Genomic DNA, 25,176 nt, shown 5'->3' with positions numbered 1-25,176 from the left:
ACGAGACACAGCCGCACGCATGCACAACTCAAGTTAACGCCCGTAGTTGAACACAAACACAACATCGTGCGTGAGGCAGCCCACTGTACGATCCTCCCCCTTTCTGCTCCCTCATTTTTCCGGCTTGCAAACGATTGCTGCTGCATACGCCGTGCTACAGAGCTGGCACAGGCAACCAGAATTGCACCTTGACAGCAGAGCTTTCGAAAGTCTGCACTGGTAGTGGTTTATTTAAAAATAAAAAAGTGAAGCAAAAGAGTGTTGCCGGCCGCGGCAATTGCTATCTAATATCTTAAGCACCCGAGCTGCAGCCGGCGGAAATGAAAGGGAGAGGATAGTGAGGAGAGGGGAGCGACAGCAAGAAAGGACAGGGGAGACCTTTGTACACTATTTACAAAATACACAAGTAATCAAGTTCGCGCCGCTCGTGCGCTAATGTCCAAGCATTGTCCGAAAATAAGTGTGCGCGAGCGGCCACTGTGCACAATCACTTACAAAAGAAGTAAACTCTATGTACACAGCGCCGGTAATGAAAAGCTGACAATCATTCGGATTCTCCTTATGGTTGTTCCTCGCCTGAGATTGCAGAGAGTGGGAGCTAAAGCATTTCATGCTAAAAAAAAACAAAGGCGCTGAGCCAATCTCACTGCAGTTTTTCTTCACCCTAGTCCCACAGCGATGATGCTCCAACAGCCGCCCATAACCATGCAGGGTGTCCGTGTGGGCGCGGTGCATCGCTGAACGCAGTTGCATACAGAGAGCCCTGCTTTCGCAGGCGTGCCATCATTGTATATGCCATGCGCGCAATACACAGGCTGTCAAAATGCTGGCATGGGCTAAACTGCGGTAACACTGCTACCACTGAGATATAACAGCTGAGTCTGTAATGCATGGGCTTCTATGCGAGCTGCAGGCCTACAACGCAGCAGCCAGGAAAATGCAGTACCTAGGAATGCAACTTCGAGGTTCTACCGCAGTAACTCTAAAGTCAAGAATTATTGTTTGGTTAATTAGGTCCAGAATCATTCGATGTAACTGCTCCTGTGGCCTAGACATCAGTATAATGTAAGTAGCACAATGCAGGATGCTTCGGTCTTCCCAATTCTTGCAAATCCAGCGCTCAGCATACTCCTTGCAGACATACTGTCAATAATAACAAAGATTGTTTTCTTGCCTAGCACTTTTCTGATCAACACCATTCTAATGAACAGAAAAATGTCAATATTTGATGAAACTTAAAGGAGAAGGACCTTACAGCCAATAAACTTCCACAATTCTTAGCAATATGAATGTCTACTGCTACTGTTCAGTGCTGATTTTTACAACTACGGATGCTCCAATATGCGAGTCAGCCATGACGCAAGAAAACACCACAAAGAAAAGCATATGCCTTCCAGCCTTGCCTTCATACACTTGTCAACAACAACAACAAAAAGACAGGAAACTGAAAAACCAAAAACACTGAAAAGACAAGTTAAGCACTGCTCAGGTGTGTATACCACACAAGGGACACCACAGGTGCATACCACACAATAATAACACAAAAACGCACCACATGTCCAGTGACGTTGAGTAATCAGTCGACCCGAGGAGCACATCGGGTGGCCGGTACCAGAGTGTGACCACTTCGTGTGAGTAAGTACGACTAGGCACAGACTTGGCTCTTGCAAGGCCTGCAAAAGCGCCCGACCCATTTGTCATTTCATGCCAATATACACAAAATGGCATCATCTCATACCCCATTTATACCTATAAAAAAACCTAATAAACTAAGATCAGGGTAAATCAATCAGTATTAGGTAAATCAAACCTAATAATGAAATCAAGAAAAAGCTACTGAAAATACTGCACCACTTTCAAACAGTATATTGCATGCAATACTTTCACAATCCCTTAACTCTTTCGCTACCGCACCATAGGCCATCGGACACATTTATCCGATTCAAATTGTCCGCACAAAAATGCGCATTCTGGAGTTTTTGTGGACATGCTGCATCATCTAGTTTGTGCGCTTAAAATTAATCTTTCGATTGCACTTTTGGTTTTGGGCGGCGTCAAAAATGAAACTTCGAATGGCCGCAGCAGCGTCAGCCAGCGAGCATGGCATCCGCATCGTCGGCACTCCTCGAAAACGAAAGCCAGCACCGAGCACTTCGGCCAGTTTCGTTTTTTTTTTTTTTTGTGATGAAAGCACTGGTAATGAGCCCGACAACAATGTACAAATGTCGGATTTCAGTCTCGACAGCGAGACTTAGTCTCGGGGTCTGGAACGTCAGCATGTGCTCGCACGTAAGTTTTTTCGTTCGCTCTGTTTTCTGTGGTGCATGGAGTTTGTAATTGATGACAGTAGTCTATTTTTGTGCTTCAGGGTTTTCACAATGTATGGCCAGGACAGTTTGCCAAATGCTCAAGGTCGCGTCGCGTTTTTCAACCGAGAGGACAGCCAGGTGTCCATATTGGCACATCACTGCGGAGCGGCGCTCAGAGATTTGCTCGACTTCTCAAGTTTTTCTTGATGTTCTGACGGCGTGACGGCTCATGGGAAGAGGTGAATCCATTGGAGACGCTGAACTTCATAGGAATCATCATATACAATGAATATTCTGGCCTTCTGCCATCAAAAATTACGCTGAAATCGGTTTTTTGCTTTGCTTTTATTTTTTTTTTGCACGCAGCGGACCTGGAAGATTCAGCGGCGGCAGCATATCTACTGGCAAGACTTGGAAAGTGTCCTGGCTTTTGAATCACATCAATGATACTTCATCCATCCTGATGTTCCATAGCGTGCCCAAAATGCCAGATTTGATCAACTGGCTCTCAGGGAGCAGCTCATTCAACAAATTTGGGTCTGATGAGGTAAAAGAACTTCCCGCCCCAATGCTCCCGCAGGTTACATTCGTCACCAACAAAAAAAAAAAAAAAGGAAAAAAGAAAGAACTGCAAGCTCTGCTATCAAAGAATAAAACAAGAACAAAGATCAAATGTTATGTGCAGCTCCTGTCAAGTTTACCTCTGCTTCACATCTTCACCTGACTGCTTTTCACAATGGTACCACAGTCATGACCCCTGACTTGACCAGTCATGGAAAGTGCAATAATTTTTCCTCAGAGCTGAAACTGGGAAGAATGACAGCTATAAACATGTGCAACAGTTTGTATATTCCAGTTTTCCTCTAATCAAGTTCTGGCTTAGTGCAGCCGGTAATTTTTGTTTTTGCAGTATACTTTTTTCGTGTTTTTGGCATATTCCACAAATAGATGTTCATGTACCTTAGCCCACACAACTCTGCTGTTTGTTTCATTCAGAAGTGGAACTATAGTAAGCTACAATTTCATGCATTTCAATATGCGCTGGATTTGCAACTTGTGAAAAATTTTTTTCTTTCAGTACACTTCAAATCGTCCACTTTTCTGCGGTAGCAAACGAGTTAACACGTGAAACATATCTGACGAATGAAAAAAGCGTAAATGGTGCCCAGCTTCAGGCCAGGTGATTACTCTTACCTTGCTAAAAATACCAATCAGTACCTCTGAAAAGAAGCTCACCAAAGCACCTGGAACAAGCCTTGGCATCTTTCTGTATGACTAACCTTCAGAGAACTAACAACTATAGTCTCAAAACACAGGTTCACTCATGATATATACATGGATAGCCTCCACTAAAAAAAACATTTTTAGAACCTCTGAATGTGTTCCCTTTATTCCCATACTGACAAAGTTGTCCTGCCTTGGCATAACACAAAGCCTGCTCAGGTGAATAGTGCACTTCCTGAATGAGCATGCACAGTTCCCACGAGCTAGAAATGGCAATTCTCCTGGCACCAGCATAACAAAGTGTTGCAAAGGATGCATCATTATTACAATGACATTAGCATTATTAAGGTGACACCACTTAAATGCTCCTCAGTTTGGCAATGTGCAACATGACTGGCACCACCAAATCTGGCCAAATGCAAAATATGACCACATGCCTGGAGAGGTGCCAGATTCAGACCAACTCACAATAGAGAAGGTGGGAACTGTCCCCATTTCAGCGACCTCCACAATATGCAGAATATCGCGCAAAAAGCACACTCAAATAATGTCACAACACACTAGCTGTTGCTCAATGTACCTTGAGGCATGGCTATTCCAGCACCACGACTCCACTGAAGCAATTAACTGCAGGAAACAGGTTAATGTTGACTGAAGGAGAACATCCATTCAGCTGCACCAGGTGAGCTGTAGTGCCACAAGCTCACCAAAACGAGAGGGCACCTGTCAAAAGTTCCTTGACTTATGATCGGCCGTACCAGACAAAGCGACAGTTCTGGCTGACATATGGCTGCTCTTTTGCACACCCCAAAATTGCTGGGCAGAGGCCAAGAATGCATTTCTGCTTTTGGAAACTGGAAAATGTTTGTCAGAGGTGGCAGTTCATTCTCTGTTAATGCATGTCATGCCTGGAGGAAAGACCAGGCACTTAATCTCTTAATCTATGCTGTTAGGAAATGTGTTACTTATCAAGCAGCATAGTTTTGGCCAAGCTGCTCACAGGACTTAGCAAGTGAGAGCCCAGCATGATACTCAATAATGGGGTGGATGTAAGTGATGCAGAGTAACCCTCCGACAACTTGAGCAGCACTGAAAAGCACTTGTGCAGAACCACTGGCACATACCAAAATCAGCAAGTTTCAGCTCCCCCTGCTCACTGATGAGAAGATTCTGTGGTTTCAGATCTCTGCAAAAAAATTGTAACAGATAAGAAAACAGACGAATAAAGGTACCTTTCACATGTGCAAATGATGTTACATTAAGCACGAACAGCAAGAAGCAGCTATTCCAGAAAGTTATTCTGCAATACACTTCCTGTACCTGTGATGACCAAAACTTTACTTTGAGAAACGTGCTGGGAAGTGCAATTTTGTGCAACAATACAATGACTTGGAATTCTTCGGTGGGTCCATGGAAAATGTGCGACACCCTGTCCATGCTACACTAAGCGGTATTCAAATGGGTGATGCATCCCTGGAGGGGGCTAACGACGCACATCACGTGACATTTTTGAATGTGGTGATGCAAGTTTTGGCACAGGAAGCACTCCCAGACGCTGGAGGTGCCATCGTCTGCTAAGCTACATGATTTGCTTCCATTCGCTTATCATGCTGTTTAAAGCACCTTTTCATTTTGTCATGTAATGGTGATAGCAGTCCAGGTAGTAAGGAAGACAGCAAGAACTTCTTCTATAAGAAAACTGCTTATTGGGCTGACCTGCGTCCACAATGGACTGATTGACTAGGTGGTGGCGAAAGCAACAAGTGAGCTCAGCGGTCGTCGAACAGAATCCCGGCTGCTCACGGCCATGCTCAATTTAAAGCCAACAGCAAACTTTCGAGATACGGGGTGCTAAGTTACCCCCATAGTCTGGAAACCCGTAGAGTTGGCTCCGCCTGGATGCGATCAATCGAGATAACTCTGGTTGCGTCCTCCATCACAAAAAAAGTGATAAAGCCGCATGCCAGCAGCTCTGAAGATGAACAAACAGTACGAAGATCAGCAGCAATATACAGCTGTCCAGAGTGTCGTTTGAACACCTGTATTGGTGAGCAAATGTCAGACTCCACTGAAGAATGTGTGATCCAGTGAAACACCCAGCGGATAGAGTGCCTGTCTAACATCACAACATACATTTATCGTGACGCTTTAAAAATATATCAGCCATGAAACTTGGATGCACACTTTTTGATGCTCTTCTTAAAGGGGACAGAGATATTTTCCTCAGTGCCGATTAATCTCATTACACAAGATTCCTTGTGCATTCCAGAGAACAGTGCAAAAAGAGTTACTGAAATCTGAGCATGCAAACGAAAGTTGTTGTATTAAAAAAATTATAAATAAAAATATGAGTCGAAAACAAAAAAGTAGCATTTCGCAAAGAGGTACTGGTAGCTCTATTTCACGCCTGCCAGAGGAATGAGCTTTGTCTCAATCTGGGCAGGAGCATGCTTGCAACGCATCGCAGAAACCACATTCCATGCATTACGCCTGAAGCATTGTTTGGAGTCACCACGCGGCAAGTGGCAGGGGAATCATCCTCAATGGCGCTGCTAAGGTAGGCCTCATAGCCGGGTGATGACTGTATACTTTCAGATTTTTATTCCCCTGCCAAGAAAAAAAAAACTCTCTACAGAATTAAAACCAGTGTATAACAAAGCCTATCACATTCGGCTGCATAGAAAGCCAAATGTTGAAGAGCATGCCAATGTTTACACAGGCAGAAACAAAGCGCAGTCGCATCCCCAGTAGAAGTGCATAAAAAAAAAAAAAAGAGTACCTGTGCAGAATGAGTCTTCCATGACAGTATGACAGACCACGTAGAAGCTGGAACAAGAAAAGCTGCAAGAGAAAATGCCATTCCTTATGACCACGGCGAACACAGGACAAGTGGCAACAAACCTCCCACCTTCACATTCTTGGGGTTTAAACCGCCTGGGTGCTTTTCAAGGTACTGGCTAAGGTCAGTGTGCTGAAAGAGAAGCAGTGAAAAAGATCTCAACAATGTACACATGTGGCTGCACAAACAACTTACCACATATTCAAAAACAAATGTCAGCGTGTCCTTAGTATGAATTATATCATGAAGAGTCACAATGTTAGCATGCTTAAGACCTCTCAACAAGGATGCTGTAAAGGAAAAAAAAATGTTGATTGGCATAAGAATAAATACACAGGCACAATGAGAGACAACAATACGGATGGACACAGCCACAACAAAATTCACAGGATCCGTGTGCCCAAGAGGGATTTTTGCAGTCACAACTCGTCTCGCAGATATCGCCGAACGGCCTTCTCTATGGGGTGGTGGGAGAAGCAGTGCTCCACGCAACCACAGAGACTGAATTCATTGCACAGAGTTGCTTCCATGTGCGCAATGGCTGCACGGTCGTCGACAAGTGCCCATGATCGGAGGAGGGCCCGAAATGGGGTGCCAGAGATGTTGGAAAAGATAACAGCACATAAACACAAGCATTTGCTTTCGTAATTAGGCACAGCCTTGAAGCTGGAGACCCGTTACTGTCTACACTTAGCAAGCCGGTTAAGATTATACAAAGCAAAATATTCATAGGTGAGGAAAAAGACATGGCTACGAAGTACTGTTTCATGTCTGCAGTCCTTGCTTTGCACCGCTGCATCATTTTTATCCGTTCGTGACCTCCCACTCACTTCACTGCCTCCTCTTCGTACATTCGGGAAGAAAAACCAGCAACACAGGACATGCGGCAACGATTCCATGCACAATCACATGTGGTGATCCGTGGGGAATGTCAGCGGTGCCATTTCAGCAGGCGTTGTTCATGAAACCAAACATATCAAATTCCACAGGCATACACAACGTGTGAAAATAAACAAAACGGCAGCCTCATCTTTGCTACACAGAAAAAAAAAATCAGTCAAAGTTTGCCTTAGCAAAAAACACTTTACTATGGCAGGGTTTGACTACATTTATTGGCCACTTCAGACAGTTTAGTGCATGCCAGTAATCAGCACAGACTCCAGCTGTGTGCAGAAGAGGCTCACCTTCTCTGATTGCTGTGAACGGCGTCCCTTCTTCGGGCTGTAGCCTGATCTCCTTCAGTGCCACTACTTTGCCCATTAGACTAGAATGAAGCAAAAAAAAAAGCCTGGGTGGAAGCACCACATTTACCTTATCCACACTCGAAGTTCATGGCATAAACTGCAACTGACGGGGAAGTGTCGCAGTGTCCAACTCCCATGAGTGGTACACTGTGCCACGGAAGCCTTTTTTTTCATGCAGCAGACACACCACAAATGAATGCCGCAATTCTGTACTGTACTTTCATTTATATCTTTTGTAGAGGGTGAGCAAAAGGGTAATAAAAGGGCATCTGCTGTGCCATCCACGCACGCTGGTTTTTCACTTTGTTATTTAGTTTTTCCCTCACCTCGAGCAATTCGTTTCCGAGCTGTAGCCACTCAGGGGGAGAAATACACAGAACCAATGGCCTTCTGATAGCAAGCGGCGCGCAGCCGTTGATCCTTTTTTCAATCTCTCCGTCAGCACTAGCGTCCCTCCATTCGCTGTCTCATCTTTGTCCCCTGCTCACTTCAATTGGTGATGCTGGATGGCCCACACGACAGCTCCAAGTGGGCACAATACAACGGCTGATGTCGTAAAAAGGAAATACAAATTGCAAGTGCTGACACAGATTTTTGGGCGGGGATCCCAGAGGCTACATCACTGTTCCCTTCTTTTTTCAGTGTAAATATCGACAGTGGTGGGTAAACCTGAAGTAGAATTCTCTCCAATAAATGTGTCTTTTGCAGCCGGGCAAACATAAGAACAAAATTTGGATGGAGTTGTCCCCAGCATCCCTACTGCAGCAATCCACCCCTTGAAAGTGAACTGCTGACTATTAGTCATCACTTAGAGGCCCCAACACTTCGTGAGGCATGCAGAAAACAAGACTACTTAGGTGAAGACTAATAGTTCCCTGTGTTCATTGCCTTGCTTCTGCTGGTGCCCCAAACTAATCTACAACACAAGGCAATGAAGCTGAAGCAGAGTGGATCGCGAGAGGCCTCTTCCTTCCATTCAGAGTACACTCGCGCTCATCCCACCAGAAGCAGTGGCCTCTAAAAGAAATCGACCTCTTGGTTGGATGGCCCAATGCGCGTTTCCATGTACTCCACATCAATAAAGCTGGGAATAAACTTCAAGCATGCAATGGGAAAATGCAGCTGAACAGGTGGAGCACATTCCTTTGTGCATTAGCTGTAAAAGTAGAATTCAACTCGTGTAACATTTTTCTTCTCTGCACAAGCTGCCTGCTTTGCTTTCCCTCTGTAATTCATGAACGGGGGGATTTGCGCCCACTGTCTTCCCAGGCAAGCCATTGGAATAGAGGGGATGAGGCAGAAATTGTGTCATGTTTGATTAACTGGCACAAAAGTGGCTAAGGACATCATGCACTAAGCACAAGGTTAAACACAACGACGCTTTGTTGTAGCAATAGTAAAATTTATAGAATGTTCGCTTAAAAACTTTTGCTCCTTTCAAGTACCGCAATACCTGTAAAGAATCTACAAGTATGTTTTCTCCAAGAAGCAAGGTGGGGTGAAGAGAAATGTACTCCTTTCTTAAGTCTTGTGCATGAAAATAAAATGTGGTTTACTCTCACAATGTATTTGCCTAGTCCTTCTTGCCAGTGACCGTGGAGCACATGAAAAATGTCAGTGATGCTCCCGGGACCACCCTATGTAGCCTGCCAGTCAGCAGCCTTGCCTGCAGCTGTGTTACCAGGTGTTAAAAACCGTGCATTCTTATCACATGCTTTGCTGCCAGGAGGACACCACAGTACACCATAGGGCCATATTGTTACGGTGCATAGTTGCTAGGCGAAGACGACGTTGTTTGGACGCTCGGCAGTTGACGACGACGAGGACGTCACAGTTTGTGCTGGAGTGATTTGGCTCGGTGTGCCTTTTGACTGTGGCCTGTCCCGTCTGCTGCTGGGCTAACCCCCTGTAATATTTGGTGAAGGTGCTTGGTATCGATTCCAGTACCTCTCGCTCTCGTTACGAAGAAGACGAAGCTGGCAGTGGCGCGGGATGGAGTGCTCGCGCTAGGCCAGCGGCCATTAAATCGTCTCTTATCCATCGTTCATCACGCCTCATTCTTCGCCTGGCTGCCACGTTACATTTGGTGTGAGGTGCTGGGGTCCCTTCATCGCCATCCTGGTCCCGGAGCTTCGGTGTCCTGCACCTGCTGTGGACGTCGGCCGTGAGTAACTGGTCCGCGCCGCCCGGCTGCACCCCAGCCCGCCCGCCCTGAACCGACCTCGCTGCTCACCCCAGCCCCGTCCCCCGCCCGGACCACAGGACACGATGCACTGACGAAGTTGCAGCGATGACCCGACCGACCCAAGACCGACACGTGAAGACACCGCCTCCCTGCCCCTGCCGTCCAGTGCGTCCAAGGACCTCGGCCGTCAGCTCCTGGCACCCTCCGGCCCGGATGCTTCCTGGACCGGGACTCATCCTTCGATCCTCTCATTCACCGTGGCGGCCAGCACTTCACCACCTTGCCACTTTTCTGCCCTGGGAGCCCATCACCATATCGCCTATCCCTTTGTCCATGTCTTCTTCAGTTTACGATCGGGACGATCGCTCGGTGGCCCCAGGTAATGTTACGAAGAAGACGAAGCTGGCAGTGGCGCAGGATGGAGCGCTCGCGCTAGGCCAGCGGCCATTAGATCATCTCTTATCCATCTTCCATCACGCCACGTTACAATATAATGCACTAATCCTTGCCCCCGTTTCTTCTCCAGGAGCTAATCAGTAGGAATTTATGCATCCACATGTCAGTTTGCGTTTCATCCGACACTCAGAGGGAATATGCGAGCACATTACTGCCATGCTTCGCCAAGAGCTGGTGAGAATGGGTGGCATCAAGAGCATGCACCGAAAGAGCACCCGGCCATGCACACTGTGAGTGCACTTTCGCCACCGATTTTGGCCAGCTGTCTATGGCAGCTGCGTTGTCACGTTAGGGAAGAATACCAAGTCCACTGTGACAATGGCCACATTTGCATGAAGATGAAGTCCCTCTTAGTCCTCATGCTAAACTATTTGGAGTGTGGGATTGCCATCGCTGACTCAGCTCCTTGGCAATAACTCAGACACACTATTCTTCTTCTACACTATTTTTAGTCTCCCATTTCAATTCCTATCACTGCACCACTAAATTTACCAGCCATTACCTTAGAACACAAGTCAACTTCCTTGACAATACTGTTCATTTTGAAAATCACAAGCCGAAAACCATGCTCTTCAGGAAACCAAACATCAATAGTCAGATTTCACTAGCCATCACCCGAGACAGTATAAACAAGGTGTATTTGTAGGACAGGCAATGCGACCTGGAAAAATATGTGGCGACAACGGGAACCATTCAAAACACCTTAGCTGATGAGGACTACCCGCCGAAGTGAGGCGTAAATAGCGTAACTCTTACCTTACCATGCCATAGACCATCGGTCATATATGACCAACGTTTTAATCCTGCTAGAAAAAATTCAAGTCCATGCACTCCTGGACAAGCTGCGCCATCTAGTTTGCTTCTGTAACACCAACTCTTTGGTTTAAGTCTCCTCTTTTCTAAAGCAAGGAGGCAACGTGAGAAATGAAGCTTTGACCGGACGTAGTCGGTCGGATGATGATCACAGCATCCGTTTTGCTGCACGCTCTTCTAAGACGAAAGGCCACACCAAGCATTTTAGTTGATTCTGATGCATTCTTCTTCCTTTTTTTTTTTTAATAGCAGCAGTGGTAAGTTAGACAACGATGTGAAATGATCAGATTTCAGGTCCGATAGTGAGACTTCGTCTCAGAGGCCTGGGTGGGACATTTAATCGTGCTTGCACGTGTTTCATTTTACCACTCATGTTATACTTTATGTAGTGCACTTGATTTACAAATGATCAGGGTGGTTTTATTTGGTGCTTTAGTCTTTCGCAGCATACTGCAAAGATATTTTACCGAATGCACCAGCAGAATTTTGATTATGATAACGTCAAGGAAGGTCACACCCCCTCTTCACCCATGAAGCCCATTTGCTACCAAATGAAAAAAAAAGGAAGAAAAGGAGGAACTGCAAGCTCAACTATAAAAACAAGAATAGAACAAGTGTAATGTGCAGCACGTTCTAGATCTATCTCCAGGTCATGTCCTGATCACGCGAATGTTTTCAATACCTGGTCAGAAAAAACAGTTGGAACCAACTGGATTTCCAACTGGGTCCATTTGGACCAATTGAGTTTCTAAGTGGCCATCCTCATTGGCCTTACCAATTCCACCCAAAAGGTCTCGCCAACTGCACCCAATATATCCATGTGAATGTATGCACATTTGACAAACAAGGTAGAACTAGTATGGTTCCTATAATAAGAGCTATCAGCAGCTTAACCTACTAAATTGTATTCATCATCTACACCACCACTGCAGCTGAAATTAAATAACTGTGCTCAGTGGGAAAGCACCACTGGCCCCAGCATGAGCCTCATAAATTGGGTATATAAGTTGGAGCCGAAGTATGTTCTCTGGACGTACATATTGAGCTAATATATGCTACTCATGCCTGAATGTGCAGTGTTGCTTGTGTGTGACGCATGCGTGCCTGTTGGCTTTGATTTCCATAAAAGCATGTGAATTTCAATTCCATAGTAAAAATGTTCACTGGCACCAGGCAGAGCGTCTCCCTGTAGTCCTCACAAATCAGTTTTCCTTTAGCACATTGATAATATGTAGGGGTGTGCGAATAGTGGCGTTCTGGTTCGAAGCGAATTTGAAGCGAACAGTGATTTTCCCCTTTCGAAGCGAATAGTTCGAATAGCACTTCTGACACAAAAAAGAGACTGAATGACCGTAGGCATTTCCAAAACCATATATTTTCCCAACACACGAAGCCATTATGTATTGCACTGATGCTTTATTTAAAACCACACTTAAAAATTTTTAGAGAGCACCTAAAGTGAGCAAAGAACAATTTTTAGAGAGTTTTAGAAAAGGGTCGGGGCGAATAGGGTGACCCTATCCGCATGCGCTTGGCATTAGGGGAACGAGCTTACGTTTTCTGCCTATACAGAATTGGGTTGCGGAAGGTCGCTTTGCGTTGCTTGAAGGCAGTGCCATGACGACGGGAAAGAGAAGCTTTCAGAACGAATAAGTTAATATATATATGCTATATTTTTTCATTGTGTAAATAAAACCACATGCAAACCGTTGCAGTTACCAATTTCTACTTAGGAAATGCGAAAAATGACGCAAATATTTTTTTTTAAATGCAGACTTGTTCAATCCGAGCCGACTATCCACACAGGAAGTTGCCACCACTAACAGCCGATTGCCCCTCTGCGAGCGCGCCTTGCTTTATTTTTATGCATAAGTTCTGCACTCGCTTTGGCGCTAGCTGTACAAGAAATGCTTTTCACTTTTTTTTTTATTGTTTGCCACGTGCAGCGCCATCTCAGGCGGAACCCACAATGGTAAACTCTCGCAAATGTAATTATTTTCAGTTTTGTTTACTTCCGTGCGAGCAAAATATACGGTGTAAATAAGAAAAGTGTGTTACCGAAATGCCAATTCTTTGTGACCCCTTTTTGGTACCAAAATTGCAAACCTGTCTGTGGAGATCAGTAGTTTGAACCTCCCGCGCTCTCTGACGTCTATCGATGCATACTCGCTAAGCCTAGCAGCTCTGTAAGCACGGAAGAAATCTGAAAATCTGGCGTGCTTTATCGTTAAAATTTTGTGGCTCCGGCAACTTCAGCCAAAGCGAAAGCCTCGGGTGCCTTTAGTTTGCCATGAGCGTGAGCCACAGAGTAGCGGCAACGGCGAATCGGTGATGAAGCGAGAGGGCCTGCTTCGATGGCCGCCACCATCGCCCGCTCACCCAAACACCCAAGGACTGTTAGCGTTCTGCGCATGCGCAGTAGCGTCCCGCTATTCCTCTATGCCCCAAAGTGATAGGGTGACCCTACACTAAAACTCCCTTTAACTGCTTGGCAATAAAATTTAGAACACATGAAAATACCACCTGGTTTCTCATAAGAAATTAGAGATAAAATATGAAAAATGAGAGCATAACAGAACAGTGCCATTAGTACAGCCAATAGTTGAAACCACAGGAGTAACTGCACTGTACTGCTGCAAAAGCACTAAGAACAGTAATGAAAAAAAAAAGACATTCCACAGTTGACAGCTGCCATTAATTAACAGCCCAGCAGCAAGAACACAAGCTGTTCTACACGACTGGTGAGCTATGGATGGGCAGAGGTGGCAGCCTCCACCCCAAGTGGAGGGTCTTGGAGATGTGCAGGCTCCGCCTGGCGGTCCAGCATGCTGATGCTTTTCAGCACTGTAGCATGCACCTTTGTACCCGGGATCAGCCAACATGACCAATGCTGGAAGCTTCTTGATTCTAGTCTTGATGCTTTTTAGTTAGCTGCTGCATCATAATATTGGATTGCCTTTCGTAGACGCACTGGCCATGGTGCCAACGATCAAACCAGTGGTTGAACAGGTTCAATGCCAAGCACTGAGCTAGACAATTACGTTTGGTGCTCCGGCTTGCCAGTTGCGTTGCTTGTGTTTCTATAGTTGTGGATCCTCACTTCTTGGCTTGGATTGTATCTTCTTTTTGGTTGCATCGATGTCGCGTCGATGGGACTGCTGCATCCAAAGAAGTTAGAATGGCACACAGGTTGGCCGCACCTCTGCGAAGCACTAGTAGCATCACCACATCGCATTTCCAAGGCTCCCTAGCCCCGACGGGTCGGCCGTACTATCGGGGACAGAAGTGTTCACATGGAGGAAAAATAAACTGAGGAGGGAGCGCGACGCCAAGCGGCCAGCCTTCGCAAGCTGCTCCTTCCTCCCGTTTTTTGCTCTCCCAGTCAGTCCTTTATGTTTTGGTTCTGGTATGGTTTAGTCTGCGCGGTCGTGGCGCAGGTGTCTACAGCAAGGAGGTTGATCTACAGTCAGTCGGCCACACTGATCCGCGCATGTGTGCGCACAGCGGGGCAAGATATCACCGCATGCTATCACGCGGCGTGATCATGGGGGGAGGGAGACCAACCAACTCTCTCCTTTTCACTATATTTTTACTTTTCATGACTGGCTTCAAGGCTGTCGCCGGAAGCACCCTCCCTGCTCCCTCCTCGGTACTTATTTCACTATCCGAGGGGGTGCTTGCATGGAAACGTCTGCTCTCCTCTGCGTCTCTTAAGCTTAGTACTACAAACTGGTGCTCTTCCCGGCCTATGCCACCACAAGGCGTGTCGCATGCTGCATTTCTTTTTATTTCACCAGCAGCGGCTGTCGGTTGCCGGAGCGTTGCTTCGCTTATCAAGCTGAAGGATCGGCACAGCGTTCCGGTTACATTCCCAGACTACCACCCCCTCGAGCAAGAATGGAAACGGCTGTATAAAACTCTAGCGCCACAAGTGAAACGTTTTTCACACTGCTCGCGCGGCAACTCGCTTCCAAGAATGCTCTGAGCCTGCAACGTACTGGAGTGCAACACACCACTGAAGACAGCGCAATGCGCTGATCACGGCGGCATTTCGTTCCCATCAACGTGCAAGTAGTCAGAATTGCAAGAAAAGATGCCAGTCGTAGATGTATCACTTCATTGTACTAAAGTTCGGCAGTCACATTTTATGTCTGCAGCCTCTCCGATGCCGAGCGTTATCGGCAGTAATCCTCCACGGGTGCACCATAAGCTTGGCATTATCACTCGCTAAAGCTGCCCTTCCCACTCACACAGGTAAACACTTCGGCGGCATCGAGTCCCACGCCTCTGCGGGTAATATGATGGCTTGCTTCAGTGCTGCCGAGAAAGGCCGTCCATATTCGGTACGCATGATCCGTCACAAGACTGGGTGGAGTGATAGCGCGGTAGGGCTGCGTGTTTATCTTCGCATCTGTCCTATCAGATAATCTTTTCCGCAGCTCTCTTGAAGAATAAAAAAGGGATGGGGAGGCATCAAACCTCCTCTGTAGTAAATATGCAGTGGAGTTGCATCGGACTCAACTAGCAATCCGATGAACGTGGCCAAGCGATGCCCGCATTCGAACACCTGCCGCATCCGAGCTCGTCAAAAATGTCACCGCCAGCCGGAATATATAAAGGGTTCGCTGAGAATAAATTGAGGTTTCTTGGTTTGCAGCTGCTGTGTTCTGCCTTCAGTGCGTCTGCCCCAACACGGTGGCAGCCTTAGTGCGGATGCTTGAAGGCGGCCAGAACGCAGGATCTCCCGCAACAGCGCGTCGACCTCGTCTTTCTTCAATTCGCACCCTGACCTGGATGTGGTCTGCACACTGACAGCCCAACGAGCTTTGAAAGCACAACAAAAAAAGCCATCCAAGCGGCAACACTCAAAATCGAAACCACATAAAGCAAGCAAGCAAGCGTCCCAGAAACACTATTCATGCAAGGCGAATACCGTATTTACCCAATTCCAACGCGCACCTTTTTTCGGGGAAAATACGTCTCAAAATCGCATGCGCGTTGGATTCGAGTGCAAACCGAAACTGCCCCATAGCTGCCCATCGTCATCGCCATTATACGATGTGGGAGCTCACTAACTACCGGCAAACGTGAGAGCACGTTTGCTCGTCGTTTTCTGCGTCGCAGGAGTCGTTTTCAATCGGTGGCGCTTGTCATTGGTCGCGTGCTCAGCAACCACGGACCACGTTCACGGCGACGGTATCCCGTGCACTGCCGCGGGCGGACGCCTCATCACTGCCTTTGCATGATCGAGATACGCGGCTCGAAGAATATGTTGATGAAACAACGGTTGTCGGAAACGCGTCATTTCGGCGGTAAAGTTCCAAAAACGACGAGAGTCCTTTCTGTTTTGCGGCAGATTCTCTGACAGAGATTACATCGTCCGCAGGCGGGGCACGCCGCGCCGCTGGCGAGGTCGTGCATCATGCCGATCTCACAGATAACAGCGCTTCTGCGCTCCTTCTCACGTTTGTTTTGGCCGTCGAAGATCTTTATCTTTCGCTTAGATGCACTCACGAAGTCATGGATGCTCCGCAAGAAGCTTGAAGGATCCAAGTGGTGCATCGCCGTTGTCGCAGTTACGCCTAGCAGCAGACGAACCTTCCGTCACCGGAGCTCTCCGCTTGCGCTTGGGGCGTCTTCCTTTATACTGATGCTTTGTTAGGAACTTGCGTGAAAGAAAATCTCGTTTCTCAGTCGCATCCATAGCGGAGAAAGGAGAAAAACCCGGGCAGAAGCGTTGGTTCACGTCTCGGTGGGGACAGAACGAAGGAAGAGCGTCTGCGTCCGACCGTGCGGTGGAATGCTCGTAGCCAATGGAAGGGCTCCGATCGTACCACGTGATTTGAAGGGCCAGTCGCGACGCTCGACTCGGGCGGGAAACGATCTTTTTTTTCGTATTTTTATCAAGAATGCGCCGCTGCCGAAGTGGCTTCTGGTAGGAGAGGGTTAGGCCTACTTCCCCGCGAAAATTCAAGAGCGGGCGACGCCGTGGAGCGAAATGCCGCGTTCCCGAAATTCGGTCAAATTCTCACTTTCGCGAGCCACCGCGAGAGCTTTAATTGCATTTTTTACTAACTTCCCATTGGTTATCGGCTTTGATTTTTTTATACATAAAAGAAGAGGCTTGGGGGAATACAAAACGTAAGCAAATACAAAATCGACTTTAACGAAAAACATTGCGGTTTTTTCACCCGCATCTCTCCTTAAAATATAAAACGGTTGCAAATTATTTTCATTCGTGGAAGCCACATGCACGTTAGAAGCGGGGCTTGTAGTTTTTTTTTTTTTTTTCATTACCAATATCGGGCGCGCGTTAGAATCGGGGCTTGAATTTTTTTTTTTGTGCCGTAAATTGGGTGCGCGTTGGAATCGGGGGCGCGTTGGAATTGGGTAAATACGGTACTTTGAAATTTCGAATACCATGCTACTCAATCGAATATTTGAAATTATCGAATATTCACACACCCCTAATAATAGGTTATGTAGTAGACATTTTTCACACGTGTATTTTGCACAACTTAACTGTGAGTTATATTTGTTGAATATTTTCTGGATGCAATAACTGCCTAGGGCCTAAAGCATCCAACTGATTGGTCCAGTTGGATCCAGTTGTTGCCAATTGGTCAGGTGGCTAAAAACACAACTGGAACCAAATGGTTCGAGTTAAAAATCTAATTGGTTCCAATTTAAATTTCGAATGTTTCTTTGGCTGGGAAGTGCGGTGTATTACGTATGCATCTAAAAATGACAAGAACATTATCTGGGAACATGTGCTACATCTTGTATGTTCTAGCTCAGTGTGATAGCTTATTTTAGCACGAAACCACTACTTCACTACCAAAGCTGAAAAACCTGAGGTATGTGTGAAGCCTCAACTTTTGACGGAGCACCAGCGGCGGAGGCCTTGTGCACCTGCTCCGTCAACACGTGGAACTGGCACCACCCAACAACAGCGCAAGAGCTAAATTGCTCACTGCTTGCAAGCAGACTTGTACGACACAAGCTGCCGGCAAAAGCGCTGAAATTGAACTGGCTTCAAAAAAAGAGAAGAAAAGATCGGTTTGCCCATTTGGATTTTCGGTTTGGTTTATGGGTATTTAACATCCCAAGGCAACTCAGGCTATGAGGGACGCCGTAGTGAAGGGCTCCGGAATAATTTCGACCACCTGGGGTTCTTTAACATGCACTGACATCACACAATACACGGGCCTTTAGAATTTCGCCTCCATCGAAATTCCACCGCCGCGGCTGGGATCGAAACCGCGTTTTTCGGGCCAGCAGCCAAGAGCCCCAACCACTGAGCCACCGAGGCAGTCATTCGGCTTTTTGAGCACTGATCTCGTCCATAAGTAGCTCCAATGGTATGAGAGCCAAACGAGTTGCATACATGCTTAGCAAAACACTGTGCCACATCTAGATTTTAAGCAGGGTCATTTTCTCACAGCCATAGCAAATACATTTTTTTTTAATGAGCACGACTTCAGGAGTTAAAATTCATGGCCGCACAATCGCCACGTTTTAACAGATTAAAAGGAGCAGCATACACTTCCTGTACACACGTTTTTTGGGAAACGTTCATGCTACTGCCTTTTCCTTACGGTGGATGCAGGGTACTACTCTTGTTGCATGGGTGGCAACCCCTTTTCCCCTACTTTGAGGTTTCGGTTCAACTCGGTGGGAAAGCAAGACTCAAGAGGCATCTAAAAGACATGAGTGCGCTTCCTGCAACAATCAGTTAAGGACTGAAAGTGTGCACACCTTCTTGGGCCAAGAACTGCACATCATCATCACCTAGCCCATTGCAACTGCCACGCGTGATTACCTCGCAATGTTATGTGTGCACTGTTTGGAAGGTTTGCAATGAAGGGCATCCATACCACCCCCGCTTCCTTTCGCGCCCCACGGCGACACTGCCCTCTTTCTCCTCTTAGAACTGAGAGACTTCCTCTCCACAGCCCAGGAGAGTAGGTGAGTTTCCCCTGGCTTGTCTTTTGGTGGGAGCCATGCCAAAGAGACCGCTGCCGTCACTGCAGCCACTGTGTGCTACTTGACTGCCACAGGCCGTGAGCGGAACACTCCTTCCCCATTTTTTTCACAAGTGTTTTGTGCTTTTTCACCTCTGTATGCAAGCGAAACGCTCCCTCACTACAGTGGTTGTTTGTTTGTTGCTGCGTGCATTGCTCGGGAGCAATATACGCTCATCCGAGTAGAATACTCGTGCTTGTCCCCCCTGGCCCGAACCCACCGTGGGGGCGACTTACCGCACCGCGGGTTGGGGGTCACAGCTCTGACTGCTATGGCTGGCACGCTGGTGCTAGAAAGTGACAACTGCTTCTAGCCCTTTGAGAGTCATTACAAGAATAACCCCCACAGGCTCAAGCTTAGTGATGAGACCACTCCTTCCTGCTTTCTATACAAAGACAAATTACTATGATAACGTGCACTCACAGTGAGAAAAAGACCAATTAGAACCAGTCAATATGATTCCAACTTTTTGACTGGGCTTTGCTGGAGCAAATTTGAGTTAAAATACATTTTCTAAAGTCTTCCGTTTCGCAAAATGGGGACCCACTCAAAATTCATTGCAAAACATTCAAACACAACCTCCACCACAAGATCTGGCATGGCAGAAAAGCCTACCAGACAAACAAAGCACCACCAAAAGCTCTCGTCTGACAAAACTTTCCAATGGCAATGCAGCGTGCAGTGAGACAATAATTGGCAATTTGCTAGAGCTAGAGCTGTGCAGTGAGTACTTACTTGCTATAACCCCTGTAAACAGTCGCATAAGAACCTTCCCCTAGTTGCTCTAGACGTACATAGGCTTCTATCCTACCAAAGGTCATGTTTCCCTGTGCAGTGAAATGACATGATGAATATAAGGTAAGTACACTTACAAGGCAAGCAACCCCGCATCATACAAATCTATGCTCCCTCACATGCAATAAAGTGACCAAGACAACTTCCACACCAGAGAGCAAGAAAACTGCAAAAAGTGCATGTAATAAACAACATCAAATGATGTCCAAACAGCTCTTTCTGCAGCCTGTATTGCCTTCCAATGAAGCTGCACAAAATGCCTAAAGGCAGGCTTGCTCAAGCAATTTGAAAAAGTAAGGCACACATAGCCACTCAATTCTAGATGAACTACGCGTTGCTTCCTCAAAGGAAGAAAGCAGAACAACAATGGTTGACTAACTTCCTTAGACGTGTCAAAAATGCACTCATGTTCTTATATGCCATCTCGGCTGCCTCAAGACACACATAAAAATCATTGTGGCAGCTACAAAGCAATGAAGATGCACTGCTGAGCACTTGCACAGAGGGGTAATGGTCACAAGCCTGCAACTTGCTAGGAGGGTACACTAAAAATGAGAGCAAGCCTAAAAGAGAGAAAAGGACAGACCTCGAACATCATGGAGGGGCAACGGGGCGTTTTGGATCCCTTCTCCTGCGATAACAAGATTTCAGACTTGGGCCGCGCAGGCTTGCGAACGGCGGCCACCTGCTGGTACTCCATGGACGTGCACTCGTCAAAGCTGCTACTGTGTGGTGCCGGCCGGGGCCAGTGGCTCTTCCCAGCTAGTGCTGCAGGGGCAAAAAGGCATTCTAAGCTCCTTCCAGGCAAAACCTTTTGCCGTTTGGGGTGCCACACACCTTCTGTCCTGGCTGCCATCTTGCAGACCTTGTTGAGGTAGCTGTGCGAAGAGGAAGTCCGTGGCGGTGGCAGCGGTGCCGGGGGCTCAGAGAGGACCTTGTCCTCGCTAACTGGGCTCAGGTTGCCATTGGGCTCTCGGCCAGCCACATTGCTGTTGGGTGTACCGCTGCGTGCATTGTCCAGTGCACCCTCCTCCACATTCTCAAAGCCATTCATGGTCACTCGTGTCACGGCCACATTCTGCACAAGGGCACACGCGCGAAGGTATGTTTGAGTGGCTGGGCCCGAGTCGAATCCGGTCCGGCCGGATTTTGACGGGCACGTTAAACACTGGGCCGTATTACGGAATGATCACAAATCTAATCAAAAGTTACTGACAGCGACGTCAAAATGATGAAACGATAAGACATTGCCGCTCGACGCAACAATGATTCCACCAACTACAGCAGGGCGGCGCCCAAAGTGCATTCATTTGCCCGGCAAGGGACCGTCTGCTAAATTAAGAAAAACACAGCGATTAACATAACGAATATTTCATTTTGCCAAAACATTGTGTTTAAAGTTAAAAAATATTAAGCAAAACAAGACGCGTACAAAGTTGTGCTACCAAATTTGCTGGTAGGTAACTTTTGCAGCCGCGGGGCTGCGCTAATGGTGGTAAAACTTCAACAGTGTCTTTGCACAAGAACATCCAATTCCATGCCTTGTTACTGTTTTTGATGTGGCATCTAAAATCAAGCTACTGTGCGGTTGGCCTAGGAACAAATAAAAACCTGAACAAAGGCAGTGAAGGCTACAGGTCTGCCCAGCACACTTGCAAGGAGTACCTGGTGCGAAACATACGAAGACAACTTGTGGAAGTCTATGTTGTTCAGCGCTTACGATCAATGACAAAAGTGTCAAAGGGTGAAGTGTTGTAGTGTGTGATGTTTGGCTGTCTGTTCCTTTCCCTTGGGAAACAGAAGACAACCATGAGGTGCAATTTGCAGGGAAAAATAAAGTTTTTTGCCAGCATAAGCGTGTTTAGCTGATACGTATGTAGCTGTAGCACAGAGGTGACCGCGGGAACTCACCATATCTGCGCGCCAACTTTGAAGATTGCCTCCAACACCCGCCGCACGCATTTGCTCACCGTAGGTTGTGCGATGCCGACGTGTGCCTTGTTATCAATGGCAGCTTGAAAGCCACTGGTGGAAAAGAACCGCAATGCACACAGCACCTGCCGCCGTAACGACAGTGCACTCGCACGCACACCTCCCAGTTCATCGGCGACTTCGTCACACAGCCACTCCGCAGTGTGCTTCACCAGTCGAACAAGGCGTCAAGACAGCTCGTCCGGCAAGTTAAATGCGTCTTCGTGCGCCCTCCTTCGCGGCTGCTCATGCAGCCACCTCAGTCGATTCTCCACGTATGCCGCCACCATTTTCTGTCACAACGCAACGGTCAAATTGACCCCCTCGAGGCGATCACAAAAAACAATCAATTACCACCTGCATAATTAAGGTGTGCAACATCATCACTTCTGCTACATATGTAACGTAACCGCTGGCCACGACTGACCAATAGGAGCGGGGCTAATTGATCCATTTTTGACAAGTACATGATTTGATCGTTCCGTAATACGGCCCCTGGTTTGTCGACATCAGCCTGAAACACCCTCCACTGCAAGCAGTTACCTCAGCAAGCCAATGTCAAGCCCATGTCCAGGATATCATTTTTACCTTTCCCACTCCTAGGCCTTTTTTACTCAGGACACCAATAATGAACAGCTGCCTGGCTCAAACAAAAATGGCATCAGCATCATCATCACCACCAGCCCGACTATGCCCATTGCAGGGCAAAGGCCTCTCTCAAATTAACCCTGTACTTTCCCAGCTGCGGCCGTATCCCCACAAACTTCATCATCCGCTCCCCTAATTTTCTGCCACCCCCTGCTATGCTTGCCTTCTCTTGGAATCCACTCCGTTACCCTTAAGGACCAGCAGTTATCTTGCCTTCGCATTACATGCCTTAACGGAGCCCATTTTTATTTCTGCTAGGATTTCATTAACACGAGTTTGTTCCCTCACCCATTCTGCCCACTTCCGGTCTCTTAACGGTACACATACAATTTTTCTTTCCATAGCTCGCTGCGCTGTCCTTAAGCTGAACCCTTTTTGTTAGGCTCCACATTTCTGCCCGACAGATGAGTACTGGTAAGATGCAGCTATTATATACTTTCCACTCGAGGGATATTGGTAAACTGCCATTCATTATCTCAGAGAACCTGCCATATGCGCTAGATCCTATTCTTATTCTAGTTATTTCCATCTCATGATCCGGATCAGCGGTCACTACCTGCCCTAAGTAGAAGTATTCACTTACCACTTCCAACATCTCGTTACCAACTGTGGATCGATGTTCCCTTGCTAGACTGTTGAACGTTACTTCGGATTTCTGCATATTAAATTTTAGAATAACCGTTCTGCTCGGCCTGTCTAACTCATTGATAAAGCTTTGCACTTCATCTCCTGAGTGACTTAGCAAGCCAATGTCATCAGCAAATCACAAATTACTTAAGTACTCTCTATTAACTCTTATCCCCAACTGTTCCCAATTCAGGCCTCGGAATACCTCCTGTAAACGGGCGGTGAATAGCATTGGCGAGATCGTGTCTCCCTGCCTGACACCCTTCCTTATTGGTATTTTATAGTTGACTTTATTAAGTACTAAGGTAGCTGTCGAGTCATTATATATATCTTCCAGTATTTTCATGGAAGACTCTTCTACACCCCGATTCCACAATGCCTACATGACTGCTGAGGTTTGCACTGAGTCAAATGCTTTCTCATAATCAATGAAGGCTATATATAGGAGTTGGTTATATTCTACACATTTCTCTATCACCCGACTGATAGTATGAATATGGTCTATTGTCGAGTATCCTTTACGAAAGCCTCCCTGACCATTTATTTGACTTAGGTTGTCCTGACTCTGCGATTACTTTAGTAAATACCTCGTAAGCAACAGACAATAAGCTTCTGCTTCACTAGTTTCTTCCATTCCCTCTTCAAGTCTAAGCAAATTCGAGACCTCAACATTCTGTGGTCGCTACAACACACCTTTCCGAGGACTTCCACGTCCTGAACGATGCCATGATGAACGCATAGTAAGAAGTTCATTTCATCATTTTTAGTCTCACCACTGGGGCTCTTCTATGTCCACTCCCTGTGCTCTCGTTTCCGGATGAAGGTATTCATGATCCGTAGATTATTTCTCTCTACAAACTCTTTGGGATTACTTTGGCTATGGAATTCACTTTTACAATGAAAAGTGTAGTGCTTAAATTGCATCACTGATGTACACCTTCTCCTGAGTGAAGTTCCTCGACAGGGTTGAACCGAGGCAGACTTGAAATGTGCGGTTTGACAAGAAATCTTCCAGGCAGTTTAACAATCTGCTGCAGATGCCCAGATCTGCCAAGTCGCGGAGAATCCCAAACCTCCAGGTGGTATCATAAGCTTTCTCCATATCAAAGAAAACTGCCGACCGTGTTGGTTATGTATGAATGCTTCTCAGACAGCGTTTTTAAGCCGGACAAGATGGTCTAGTGTTGAGCAAGCTTTTCTGAAGCCGCACTGGTGGAGGTCAAGCAGTTCACAAGATTCAAGAATAAACACTAACCTAATATTTACTCAGCTTTCGAAGGATTTGGCAAGGAAACTGGTAAGGGCTACTGGCCTGTAACTAGTAGGAGAGGTTGGGAGTTTTCCAGGCTTCAGAAATGGTATGACAACTGCCTTTTTCCAAGCCTCGGGCATTTTTCCCGACACACAGATTTTGTTAAAAAATTTCAAAAGTGCTTCTACAGCTGGTTCAGACAAATGGGCTAGCATTTGAAAATGTACTTGGTCACGGCCTGGTGCAGTCTGTTTACCGCTAGTTAGTACTCTATGAAGTTCGTGGGCTGTAATTAAACTATCTCGCAGGAAGTCTGTTTTTCTGCTATGTTCTTTTACTTTAAGAAAGAGTCAGTGTAGTGTAGTGAACTAGAAACATGGGAGAAGTGCTCCCCAAGTATGTCGGCCTGTTCGTGAATACTTGTTGGTGCATCAGGGGGGAGTCAGGAAAGGAACTGTAAAAGGGGAGAAGTTGCAATCAAGTTTACGAACTTGCTGCCACATGATTTTTGATGTAGTGGAACTGCTTATAGAGGGTACATAACATTGCCACGAAGTTTTCTCAGCATTACGAAGGATATATTGAGCTTTGGTTTTAAAACTGATTAGGTTTACCTGTGTGGGGTATGGACGAAAAATTCCCCAGGCTTTGTTTTGCCTCCTTTTTGCTTCTCTACATTCCTGTGTATACCAGACCTCTTGATTCTTTTGCACCCCTCCCGAAGTCTGGGGAATGGCTAGGTGAGCAGCAGCAATGATGCATGCTGTGAACATCTCATTTACTTCATC

The 25,176-nt window shown here is 46.6% G+C and overlaps 1 protein-coding gene across 8 annotated transcripts in view; it reads right to left on the bottom strand.

Moving 5' to 3' along the window:
• LOC149349245 (cyclin-dependent kinase 14-like) overlaps positions 1–25,176 on the bottom strand; it is a 185,685-nt gene that overhangs the window by 31,461 nt on the left and 129,048 nt on the right. For 7 of the 8 annotated variants that reach the window (XM_089578185.1, XM_089578190.1, XM_089578188.1 and 4 more), the window contains 9 exons: positions 20,728–20,968; positions 20,477–20,658; positions 19,831–19,922; positions 7,557–7,636; positions 6,568–6,662; positions 6,442–6,504; positions 6,313–6,374; positions 4,658–4,719; positions 1,553–1,673 (listed from right to left, as the gene is read on the bottom strand). In XM_089578185.1, coding sequence (XP_089434311.1) covers positions 1,553–1,673; positions 4,658–4,719; positions 6,313–6,374; positions 6,442–6,504; positions 6,568–6,662; positions 7,557–7,636; positions 19,831–19,922; positions 20,477–20,658; positions 20,728–20,968 — 998 coding nt within the window. The remainder of the gene's footprint in view (positions 1–1,552; positions 1,674–4,657; positions 4,720–6,312; positions 6,375–6,441; positions 6,505–6,567; positions 6,663–7,556; positions 7,637–19,830; positions 19,923–20,476; positions 20,659–20,727; positions 20,969–25,176) is intronic. The other variant, XM_089578184.1, reaches the window with a different exon arrangement.

This window comes from Amblyomma mixtum, chromosome 3 (assembly GCF_055824585.1).
Source record: "Amblyomma mixtum isolate Tamu chromosome 3, ASM5582458v1, whole genome shotgun sequence".
NCBI lineage: Eukaryota > Metazoa > Arthropoda > Arachnida > Ixodida > Ixodidae > Amblyomma > Amblyomma mixtum.
The sequence above is the reverse complement of the archived record's forward strand: the minus strand, read 5'-3'. Positions and strand labels throughout refer to the sequence as shown.